General features: G+C 40.2%; 1 protein-coding gene across 6 annotated transcripts in view; it reads right to left on the bottom strand.

Annotated features, from left to right (window-relative positions):
- The window catches only part of MAP7D2 (MAP7 domain containing 2), a 37,251-nt gene extending 34,839 nt beyond the window's left edge, over window positions 1-2,412 (bottom strand). For all 6 annotated transcript variants that reach the window (XM_029964782.1, XM_029964783.1, XM_029964785.1 and 3 more), the window contains exons 1-2: window positions 2,315-2,412; window positions 2,067-2,144 (exon numbers count right to left, since the gene is read on the bottom strand). In XM_029964782.1, coding sequence (XP_029820642.1) covers window positions 2,067-2,144; window positions 2,315-2,384 — 148 coding nt within the window. In that variant the 5' untranslated portion in view covers window positions 2,385-2,412. The remainder of the gene's footprint in view (window positions 1-2,066; window positions 2,145-2,314) is intronic.
- Between the last annotated feature and the right edge of the window lie 10,535 nt (window positions 2,413-12,947).

Genomic DNA, 12,947 nt, shown 5'->3' with positions numbered 1-12,947 from the left:
CCAACACCCAGATCCTTTCCCAACAGTTGTATTTCTTCCCCTTGAACACAGAATCCTCCTAAAATCCTTCTTCAAACTCAGCTTGCTTAGCAGAACACCTTCTAGCTTATTCTTGTTAGAAATATAGTTGATGTTGTCTTCTTTTTTGCCTTATGAAAATCCACTATTCCTTCCCACCCAGGACAGGGCAGTATGGGGGGGGGAGGGTGGTCAGTGCTGCAGATGAGCCTGGATTGAATGTGTGAAGAGCCAGACTTGTCAACAAAAAAAGAGTTACCTCAGAGACAGTGGAAGACAAGTGACCACTCATTAATTATTCACAACAGCTAGCCATGTCACGTAGAGTACGTGAAAAAAAGCATGCTGGAGTTCATAAAAACCAAAAATAAAGCACCCAGAGATTGTACCTTCTGAGTAAGTAAGTGAAATTGGGGACTGACTCTGGACAGAGAAGCAAACCATCATGAACATACATACAATTCTTGTTCCTTGATTTAGGGAAAGCACTGATTAATGAGTTTTGGCTTTGCTGAAAAGGTTATTCCATGTTGCTGCAAAGTACCTACTGATTGTTTAAAGGTCTGACCTCCTGGGGAACACGCTGCTTTTTCTGAACTTGTAAAAGAAATTTGCCACAGTCAAACTGTGACCAAAATCCAGAGCTCTCCATTACAGAAATGGTCTTAACCCTAAAAAAACTATGTTCCCAGAAGGCACATATGATGTCTGGGAAAAAACTGCAGTCAACACCTTCCAAATTCCCTGGGCCAACCACTCCCAAATTCTCCAGGTTTCAGTTTCCCTCTCATCTCTTCCGCTTTTTTAATCCAAGTCCTTTCCAATCTACTCATCATGTCACTTTCTCAGGAACCAGCAAGAAAGGGATAATCAAGAGGACAGAAGAGATAGCCTAGACTGGGCATACCTGGAAGAGAACTAACCTACAGCTCAGGCTGGTTCATGCCCCAGATAGACAGAACCTCGGGGGAGATGAAGTGCTAAACAGCAGCAGATTTTCACCAAACTACCAAAAGGAATCTTGCTGACCAAGCCCATGGTACTAAAAAACATCAAGTCACTGGTCTCAAGCCTCAGGTTTTGTCAAGAAATGGTCAGCAGTTTGTTTATTTAAAGCAAGAAAAACAGTATTTTCCTATGATTCTTTTCACAGGTGTCCATATTGTTTTAGTTGACATTTCCTCAAAATATATGCCTAGCTTAAATTTTACAAAAATCATAAAACACTGACAATTCCTTCTGATTGGTATTGCCAGGTAACCTCTAGGAACAGTGCTCCTAGCCCTTCTTGTTGTTACAATAAGGAAAAGTGAAGTTAATTGTTCAATATTTTTTTAATTTATATATATATATATACATATAGACTATAGAAAGTCCAAATCAATGTCTCAGAGTTAATTTTATTCATGCATATATATATTAACTGGGCATACACACACCCCCTTATATATATTTTTTATTTTACACACACACACATTTATATTTTACAATTCCCTCAACATTTCCCTGGTTCTATTAATACATTAAAATACCTTATTATTTAAAAAAATTCTCTGAAACCAATGCTTATGCTGTTCAGGAACTGAATAATAGTTTTTCTCATTCTCTTGAAAGATTAATCATTTAAAAACTTATGGAAAAGTATCTGCTTTAACAACTCTATGATATCTTTCAGTATGACTAAAACTTAACAGGCTAAAATTGAGGCTGCTTTACCAACGTATTTACTACATATTACCCTGAGTATTATCCAAAGCTTATTTGATATTTTTACAAATCAGAATACTAACAGTCAGTATCTTGAACATAAACCTATATTCAAAAGCACATAAATCAAAGAAGAATATCAGCTTGTAACTACAGAATATTAAACACTTGAATGGAAAATCCAGAATGACAGATTTTTTTTTTATTTAATTCAAAAGAAGCGATAAAGACTGGGAACAGACTGAACCACAATGTTTTAAATTCACAACAGAAAAAATGTTTGTTAGTTAATCCTATTAACACATATACATAAATAATACATACACCTCCTGTCAACTTACCAAGGTATTTCTCCCTTTCTTCTCTTCTTTCCTTTGCCAGTCTTTGTCTTTCATCAGTTTTTAAAAATCCATCAATGGCTAAAGACAGAGAGAAGAAAAAAATAGTCTTAAAAAGGTGTTAGTAAAACTAAAGAAGCATTCAAAAGAAATAAAAAATAAATAATTACTACTGCATTTAATAACTCCCATAACAAAAATAATTTTGCACTTGTGTGCATCTTGGATACATCCTGAGCAGAGTCTCCTACCTACTGCTGAACTCCAAGCACAGTTCCTCAGTGTAAATGCCTGACTCCTCTTCTCAGAGCAAACAAGCATGCTGTTAGTGTTTGTTTCAAAATGTAAAACTTTCTTGGGAAAAACCATAAGGATGCAATTAATATTTATTTATCTTTGTTAATAAGCTCATTTTAAATTTTTTGGCTAGAAAGAAAAAAGGTAGGTCAAAAAAGCAGTAAGCAGCCATGGGAAGTCCCAGCCTTCATCTTTATGGCTTACCACAGCCCCACAGTCTCCTTGCTCAGTAGCACCAGCTCATTTCAACAACCAGCAATTACCCCTGGATGAGGCTATGCAGGCAGCAGCCCTTCTGCCCTCTTTTCCAGGTAAGAAGCACTTTGTTTCCTCCTTGAGTTGGTATATAAAAGTAGGTTACTTTGGGAGGAGGTTGCCTAAGGATGTTACGTGCCTGGATCCAGACACCCCAGTTCCTTACACAGCATGAGCAACTGAAAAGCCCAGTTTAAGGAGGCAGGAAGGCAGAGTGTGACAAGGTGCCTCTGGGTCACCTGCCTGCACGCCCTGGAACAAGCAGCCAGACAGACCTTAGATGGACCTTCTGCGACACCACAGGTAAGGCCACCAACTAGTGCCTTGACAGACCATCTAAAGGATGGTATCCTTTTAAAACAGCTGATGGGGCCTCCAGTGCCCTCCTTTCTCTCTTTGTTTTCATGATCTCCTGGGGTCTGAGCAGTGCAAACAGGCATGGTGTCCCACAGCACGTTTACATCCTTTGCAATCATTATCTGGGCTCCCTACTGAGTTACTGAATTATAATTAAGACCCCTTCCCTTTTGCTCTGAGAACTGCAGCTACTAATTTTATCATATAAATATGAGTGGAAAAGTTACATAGACTGTAACTCCAAGTCACTTCCTGAAAAGTCACACTTGCAAGCTCCTTTCCAAAGGCATCCTGTCTGAGAGCAAGGATTTTGCATAGGAAGTCCCTTTCCATAAAATGCACTGTTCTGCAAGAAGGCTGAAAGCCAGCCTTGGTGGTCCCTAGTGACTGGTTAGACACACAGGTCTCAGCTGTCCCCCATTACAGTAACAGCTTGCTTTTTCCCCAGGCAGCATCTCTAACCCTCCCCAGCACACACAGACAGCAACTACTTGACAGCAGCCAGGCCCCTGGAAAATTGTGATTACAGCTCCCAGCTGGTTAATTACAACTAAATTTGTGGGTCAAATACATATTTATTTATTACTGAAGACACGTCTTACTTCCATAGTTGTCCACTTGTTTATTCCCTTGGCTGCCATTTATTGTCACATTTGACAAGGAAGGAGAGAAGAGGTGGTGGCTCAGTAAAACAACCATGGCGAAGGTTCGTAACTACTTTGAAGGGGCCTGGCAAAAAGTAGCTAAGAAGATGAATCCTGTTGTCAGCCTAGCTACATTACAGCTCCAATAGAAAGGTTTTCAGAGACCTGAAAGTCAAACCATCATGAAATCTACAACTCAGGCTAGAAGCAGCAGAGGGAAGTGAAATCAAGACTGGACCAAGAGCCCAACGACAGAAGACTGGGCTTGGGAACCAGCAGAGGCTGGAGAAAGGGAAAGGGACAAGCAGAGGCACAAGTTAAGGTCTTCTGTGGCAAAGGATGTAAGTCAGCTGGAAAGTATGGAATCCAGGATGGAGATAAGCTGGAGGGATAGGAGAGGAACAGCAAGACAGTTCATGTTCATGGACTATGTTCACAAAATCCTGCACTGATTCCCATCACTCTCCTGCTTACAGCAACTATCTCTGAAACCCATCAGCAAAAATACATCCCATTATGTCTGTCAATAAAATTACAGCTAACTCATCTCTACTTTGACTGGTTCATGAACACAACTAGCAGAAGTGGATCTAAAAATCTTGCTCACAACTGCCAGAGCTATCCAAAGTAGAGGGACAATTTTTCAGGTTGGCTTTCTCAAGCATTTGGACGTCTCCACCCCACTCAGATGGGGGCAGATGATTAAGGCTGTAAAGTCAGATACTTAAGAAGTGAGGATGCATTTGAATTGAAACAGTCTGTACAATCCTTATTTTGCCTGGTCTTACACATATATTATGCACTTCTTCCTGTTAGGTCCATTTGCTTATTTATTCAGTGCTTAAGAGGTGAGCCAAGTTCAAAGTTATTAGGGTTTCTTGCTTCATTTCTTCCTGAAACTGAAAAGTACACAGAACTATGTCTGAAGTCTGTCTTGGAGAACAGCACTCCAGACTTGGCTATGTCACAGGTGAAACTACAAATATATGGAATTACTGCTCATTATATATGCAATACACCAACATGCAAAAAATGGAGGAAAACAGTAGGCAATTTAGTAAGTACAGGCATCAAACACATATGCATATGGCAAGAGTAGCATTAAAATAGCACAGGCATCCTCAATACTAGCATTTCTTAACTCAAGTACTTGACTTTGTCAATTAGCATGCCTGCCAAAAATCAGGAATTTGCTTGCCTTCAGAAAGTAAATATAGCTTTGAAGGACAGCATAACTATTCCCTGGGTAATAGTTTGTACCTTGGAATGACTTTCGAAGGCCAAAATTAGCGTATTTACTACACATCTTCATATAATATACATTATGAACACAATGGGCACAGCAGTTGCCTGTGGCGAGAAATTTCATTAATGACAGGAATTCAAACTCCATTTGACAAAACAGACTGCAGGCAGCAAGCTGGCACAGGTAACTACCCTGGCAATAACGTTCAGGGCATCCCTGTCCGCAGCACGGAACTGCCAGCAGAGGGCAGGACAAGGTCTGAACGAACAAAGCGCCACAGCAAAAAACCTCTCACTGTGCTAGGCGACCTCGGGGTAATAGTCTGTATACGCAGCTTTATCCTGAGCCATCCTCGTGTTTACAGCTAAGCCTCTGATCCCTCAGTTAGACAGGCACGTACCAGCTAACAACGTGCTTAAGAGTCAGGAAATAAACGCAGGCTGGTTGTGCCTTCTGCCAAACAGAGTAATGAATAAAAGGAGACAACGGCAGAAAATTCTGTTATAAACCTTTATTCCCAGACTTGAAGAAGAATAAGGAAACTGCTCAAATAATAACATCAAATCTTTTACTCTAAGGAAGCACGCACACAAATTGCTGCTACTTGTTAAAAAATCTCCCAGCCCTCCCCAAAACCCCTCTTTCCAAAAAGTCACTCTCAAAGGCATGCTTCTAACCACAGCGCTAATTCCTTGAGACTGGGCCTCAATTTTTGATTGAGGGGGGCCAACTGTTCCTCTAGGACTTTGTTACAATTAGCATTTCCAAAGGAAAAGACCATAACTTAAAGCCGGTTAAAATGTCAGCAGCAGTCCTGCAGCAGTAATATCCCAGCTAATGCTGCAGGATTCCTTCAATACTTTAATATTACTTTGAAATACATATTCACAGAAGTAAAAACCACCATGTTAATCACTGCTTCAACCCTTTTTCATGGGCAAGGTAAACCTATTCAGACTGATGGAACAGTGGCAGAAAAGGTCCACACACACTGCTCTGCTCCACATACTGCTTGTGTAAACCTCTGGGTGGTTGCTCAAGACAAATAAAGGTTGTCCTGCCCTGATGAGACACAAGGATATGAAATTCATATCCTGTTTCTGGTGAGAAAACAAGTTCTCAAGCAGGACAGTCAAGCTACTGGGAGCTGAGACTACATTTCAGAAGGACCAACCGGTTGCCTGGACACCTTGTCTCCTGAAATTCACACCTGAGTAATTGTCAGCAGGTAAGTTCTCTGTTCTTTTTTTTTTTTTTTCCTACTTTGTTGTTGGACCCACACACCCTTCTGTCCTCTACAACATCCCATGTATTTGGTTTCACAATGTATACGTAGCAGATACAGAAGCCCTTGATAGCCGGCATCCCGAAACAGGAGGGAAGTCAGCTGGGGATCCGAGGCCAGCTCTGCCCAAGTGTTCAACATACTGAGACCTTTGTCCATTCTACATGATCATGTTCAACACATTTAGACCTTTGTCCATTCCACATGACACTGTCCCAACATTTCTAGACCTTTGCCACAGTATGTGTCATCTACACCGATGTTGCTGCACTGGTGAAATCCCCAGTTTGGATGCAGCCTGCCAATGGGTGGCCTTGCCCAGGACCTGATGAGCCTGAGACACCACTGCACTTACACTTCCATTCTGCAAACTCTGTTGTTCAACTAATATAAACTTAATATATAAAATCAAGGTTTTGCTTCCTAAAAACTTTCTCTCCCTTGGGACTGTTCTTTGAGAAAATAATAAACAGCCTTTTCCAACTGCCACCGCTTCCCTCTGGGTACTACTGAATGAAGAATGTTCAAGTTTTCAGTTACTGACTATACTTTGAGGGGAAAAGAAGTTATAAAACTGAATGTGGCTGTACCTGGATGACATTTTCTGTTGGCAAAAGGCACTTTTCCTGAATTTTAATTATGGTATATAGCTGACAGGCTTTCAGGTAGAGGCAACACGCAAACAGCACAAGGGCTTTGCAGGTATGTTCAGTAAGATTAAGTGGATTGTTGTCTTTTTTGATAATTGTTGTCTTCTTTACAGTTTTGCTAATTAAAAATCTTGATACAAAGAATCAGAGGTTCAGCTATTTAATTTTATTTTTATGTTTGCCAGGCTGGATTTCAAATACAACCAGAAAAGTAAAAGGGACATTTTCCATTATGTCTCATTAAAACACCAGGAGGGCTATCTGTTATTATAAAGATGTTAAGCTGATGAAGTCATTAAAGGCAAACAGTTGCCAAACACAGTGACATTTCAGACACCTCAGGCTAATTGGCTGAGCAGTGGCCTGGCAGATAGAGCAGAGAAGCTGTCAGGGACTGCACACTCTGGTTAAGCAACTAGGACACCTGCCTTATGTTCCTGCTCCCCACCCTGGATTTTCAAACTGTTCATTTGAATCAAGAACTTCAGCTGTAAACTATACTTACACAAAGATTACAGTGGCAAAATATATCCTACTGATATGTTTATTTAAGTTTAAAGTGAAATTGCTCCAAAATGCTGGCCAAATAACCTTGAAGTGATGTATATACATCATTTGGTGATTGCATATATTAACAGAAATATCTTAATTACTGCATGGGGAGCAAAAACTTGCTAAAAAATAAAAGGCATATCTTCTCAGTTCTGCATGAGCCCACAGACACCCTAATCAGCTCCATGGGATTGTGTGCTTTACGTACAAACTGTGTGTGCAGCCCTAGTGGTGTCCCACAGTGATTGCAGTATCAGGTAGACACAGCAGATGCACCTCAAGAGCACTCGGAGAACTGACAGGATACATTAGCAGAATGTTTTTACTTATGAAAACACTAGACAAATAATAACAATAGATTAATTATTTAGTTTACTGAACAGGTCCCTACCAGACAGTGCACCACACCAAGCACATACAAAGCAGCAGCACTGTGTCAATGTGTGTTCTACACACATTGATGTTTTATTTATGTACTCCTGTAATCTCAGGCAGAAAGGAATCTGGAGGCGTAACCAACACCTCTCGGTGGTGTCTTTCTCCCAGATTTAACACACATGAATGTTTATCGCTGTATTTTTCAAACACCACTAGACCCCAGACCAATCTGGAATCTGTAGGTAGGATCTTCCCTTCTAGCCTGTGCTGCAACTTTCTGCTTCCTGGAACCGATGAAAAAAAAGAAACAAAAATACTGCTTTTAACTCACAATTAGTGTTTTGAAACTACTACTGTTTGCCAAGGAGTAATTTGTGACAGTAGCTAGAAATTTTCTACTAAAACAACAAGCAAAGCCCCAAACCCCAAAGCTATAACCATTACAAATGAAACAATTTTTTTCCATAACTGAAATTTTTTTTTCTTTCGTTCACTCACTGCATATCTCCTGAATTAGCAGTAGTCCCAACACGTATTTACAATTTATGCATTGACTAACTTGCACAGACTAGTTTCACTGACTTCAGCACAACTACTTTGTTAAAACAGAAAATATGGAAATACCTTGTTCGGATCAAGAAGCCCCTGTATGCCCCACCCAAGTTTGAAAAAAAAGTCCTATCACTCACGTACTATCATAATAAATGTAAAACACATTTGTTGGAAGGAGAGCAGCCATAAATATTGTAAACAGTGCTTGCCTGGTTCACTTCACTTTGACTTTTGCAAGAAAAAGCCTAACTGCAGAACAGTAACCCTCAAGTCACAGTTATTTTGTCCAAATTATCTAAGGATAATATACATCTGTTAGGATCATATACATCTGTTTCTCTATTGCAGTGGATTCAACCTGAACAACCTCATTTTAGAAATATACAAATCAAAATGAAAGAAATTCCATTTATTTGCTAATAACTTTTGTTACTCAAATGAACTAGAAGTTTTGCATCTACAGTGTACTCTAGCACACTTCAATTTCTTATTAAAAGTGTTTCTGGACTTACAATATACATTTATGCAACAATATCTGCTGATGTCACATGTTTATTATTAGGTACCAGGTTCCAGAGCTCAGTGAAAAACTAGCATTTCACTGAGAAACTCGGATATTTTTAGCATCAGCAGACCAGATGGGAACTGTAAGTATCCATTTCTCCCACTGCCCACTAGCTTGTAATCCCCAAATGCACATTAAAACACACTTCCTATTTGAGTTAATTGGCTTTGCTGGTGTATGGCACTGCACAGTGACCTTATGCTTTGGTGGTTTTACAGCTGTCACTCCCGTGCTGCACTATCAAACAGCAGCTGAAGCGCAGAAAGACAGCAAAAGTGGAGGGAGAGCACCGAGCTGCTTTTCCGTAGCCAGGTAGCAGGAGCTTCAGTGGGAGCCTTGCACAGCCCTCAGGCGGGCGAGGAGCTGACCTGCAGCTGAGCTGCACCACAACTCTCATTTTACTGCGGGTTGTGTCCCTGCTGACAGCGGTGATCAGTTTTTCAAACCTTCACAGCAACACCCTGTGCTGTAATTTAAAACCAAGGGGTGGAGGAGCCAGGGAGAAAACAGGGAGTTTCCCGGCTGCGAGCACTCAGGTCAGCAGGAGCATGCTGGGCTGAGCTCCCGGCTCCATGCTCCGGCTCTTCAGTGTCACTGGCCGGGGGACATGAGTGACCTTCCCCTCAGCAGTGGGTGGCTGTGCTGACTCCATCACAGGCCAGACAACCCCCAAAACCCCACACACCAGCAGCCATGAACCTTCATTTCTCACTATACCCTGTCCTCCACCATTACTGAAGGTTCAGAGAAAGCTTTAGGATGTTTCTATGCTTTGCAGTGAGCAAAGCGGATATAGAGCATTTAACAAAAGAAAAATCTATTTGCAAGTTTCCATTTATATATTTCTTTCTGCAAAAAAAAAAAAAAAGTGTTGATGCCTTACTAACAAGGCATGTACCTATCAAGGACTAACCTAAATAACCTCACTTCGCTCTGCCTCTACCAGGTGCATTGCTGAGTAAGTGTATTATTCCACATCGAAGTAGCTACCAGATAGCAAATGCAGAAAGCACATTTTCCCTATGATTTGGCAAAAGCTTCCAAAGAAAAAGAAGCAAAGCTGATTAATCCACAGCAGACACGATCAAGTGAACTTCATCCTTTGTTGACTTGATTATGATTAGGAGTGACAGGTAAAATGTTGCTTTTGCTTTGCTTCACACTAATTATATTTCCCTTGTATTTATTTCAACATCCATTGATTAACAAAATCAAAAAAATTTATTCTAGGAACATGTACAGTAAGTCCTCAGAGGGAGGAAAAGCTTTAGCAAAAAAAATGTTCATCCTTAACTTTTTTCTCATATTTTAGTAGAATGTACTACACCAACATACTACATATTTATAACATTGTGCATAGACATACAGTTTTAACTATGTTTCTGGTCTCTTTATCAAAGTGTACTCCATACAGCTCCTGCTTTTGCATCCCCCAGTCTTGGCCCCTAGATATAATTCTTAATAAGTCATATAATTTAGTGATGGAATCCAAATACTTGGCCCTTTTAAATCCAGAACTTTTCCCTCTGACCTTTATGCAGTCACTTCACCTTACCTGAGTATCTAATTATTCTAGGTCTTCCATCAAGAGTCTAACATGTCCTTGTTAGAGCTTCTGCCTAGTTTTCTACCTGTCTGTCAGCTGTGAGCTTCTGGCTCTCCAGGAAGCTTTCAGTGGATGCAAGTCCACCTGCAAGACACTGCTGAGACCTGACAAAGCACTGGCAACCTCGCTGCCCCAGACAAAGAGAACAAAAATATTACATTTGCACACATCCTCTTGTATGCAATGTATGTATCTTTGTATGATCATTTTTAATGATTGTTCTTGATCCAACTATTTAATATTGGCCACTGTGCACAGAGTTAATTGTCTCTGTTGGAAACCAAGCCAATCCCCCCACAGGACAAGGCTCTAAAAGCAAGAACTTCATTCAACTCTTACCCTTGAACTACACTGAAAGGTCTGAATTACTGAGAGCTCCCAGATGTCTAGGAAATACTCCCAAGTGGAGATTGCCTTAACATTGACTCGGGCAACCTAATTTATGCATGGGGCTAGAGCAGCCTGTTGAAAGAGTCCCAGATGATGAGAGAACAGTGAGACACAGCCACAGCTGTAACTGAGACATGTCCCACCCCCCTTCCCTGCCCCATTCTCTTGGAGAGACGATGCTCACATTTTATGGATACAGAAGGCCTTGGATCTATCAGGTTAGTACTTGGAAGATTATTTTTCAAGGGCAAGAAATGGTATGGAGATGGACTGATACACAAATAAGGCTGATCATTTCTGCATACCTGGAAAGGGTTATGTGAACCCATGTTCTTAAGTGGAATTTATTTGGATTTTCACTACTTTAAAAAGTGTTAAAAAGATTAAGTCTACCTTTTTACCACTGCAAAAGATAAATCTTTGTTTAATCTGTAATTTCTCAGAGGATTATTCACTGAGTTCACACTATAAACTGTATTAGCCATTTATGCAAATTCAGAACACAAGTCACATTATATATGCAGGTTCTTAACTTGCAGAATAATTAAGATATTTTACCAAACCACAACTTTCTACACAAGAGAGATGACTGGATTATGCATCCACTAATTTTTCAAGTCTCAAAAAGAGGAAGGGTTTGTTGTTTTTTTTCCGGGTAAGCATGTGGAGCTTTTACAAAGATTCACAAAAGCCTATAAAAGTAAAGGACAAAACAGAAGTGCAAAGTGACTAAGCTGCATGCAAAGTTTTTAAATAATATGCAAAGATGAAAACATACACTGAATCCAGGACTGACAGCACACTTAGGTCAACACAAAGAGGCCACTTAAAGCACAGTGGGTCACTAAGCTTTGCAGGAGGAGTGCTTAGCACAGAGATCATATCCTGTATTCAGTATTTTCTGTCAAAGTTCATCTAAACTTCGGCTGTGATATGTGGCAAAACTGTGCAGGATGAAGGGAGACTCCAGTTTGCAGTGATGTCTCCTACCCCCTTTTGTGACCTTCGTGGCCCAAAGAGAGATGTATTTAATATTACAGTCAACAACGTGCAGTTTTCACTGCCATGACAAGTTTGCCTCTCCTGCCCCAGCTCAGAGTCCCGTGCAGCAGCAGGCACTGCAGGCACCAGGGGACAACTACAGGGACTCGACTGGCATTCCCTTGGCACGATCACTATGTAGAGTCATCAGACACAAACAGGCTCTTGCAGACACGTGCACTCTACAGGCATTGTGTTTTCTTTTCACTGTTACCTGAATTCATTTCAGAGAACAGAGACATTGACTCAAGACACTATTTTTTTAAGAAAATGCAAATACTTGTAGAATTACATTTCTTGGACTATTTCTGTTGATCCTTCTACCATCTGGAGAAGACTGACTTGATTTCAGAACTAAGTCCAACACTGGTATGTAAGTGTTAGACTTAGTAATTCAACATCAGTGTCCAGATGCTTTCTGGACACAAAAAAAAGCAGTAGAAATTAATTTTAAATGTTTTAACAAAAAGATGTGGTTTATATTTGTCTATAATTACAAACTTCTATTAAAAGGTTTGTATGGGTCTTCCATGACAGCATAATAAACACTATTTGTTTGGTTCAAAAGAAAATTTTTTATTATTTTATTCCTTCTGCCTCTGTATACTCTTGCATCTAATTTTGTAGCACTTTGCATAGCAAATTCCTGTTTTCATGTAAGGGCAGAGGTGGAAATCTGGTTCACAGAATCTAATTTTTCTGGTAATTCAAATTCTTCAAAAAAGTCACTTTGAAAAAACTTCTATAGGCACTGAAAAGCCTCCTTTCTTACAGGGCTGTGCCTTGACACCAGATTCTCTACTGAAATGTTCTCAGAAGTCAGGGAATTCATAAACAACTCCATGCTGAGAGTGAATTTTGGGGCATGTAATACGGGGAGAGCTTTTAATGCATTCTGTGGTATCACCTCTTTTTACCATCTCTGCAGGAACATCCTTCAGACTGTAATTTCTGTCAAATTTGTTGAGGCTGACTGATGGCTTCAACAGCTAATTACTGGTGAGAAGAAAGAAGGATGGACAGACAGAAAAGTGTGATCCTCTACACTTCATTTCTTTTTGAAGAA

This window comes from Manacus vitellinus, unplaced genomic scaffold (assembly GCF_001715985.3).
Source record: "Manacus vitellinus isolate BGI_N305 unplaced genomic scaffold, ASM171598v3 scaffold_7_pilon, whole genome shotgun sequence".
NCBI classification, from domain to species: domain Eukaryota; kingdom Metazoa; phylum Chordata; class Aves; order Passeriformes; family Pipridae; genus Manacus; species Manacus vitellinus.
This window is presented reverse-complemented; position numbering and strand designations above follow the sequence as displayed.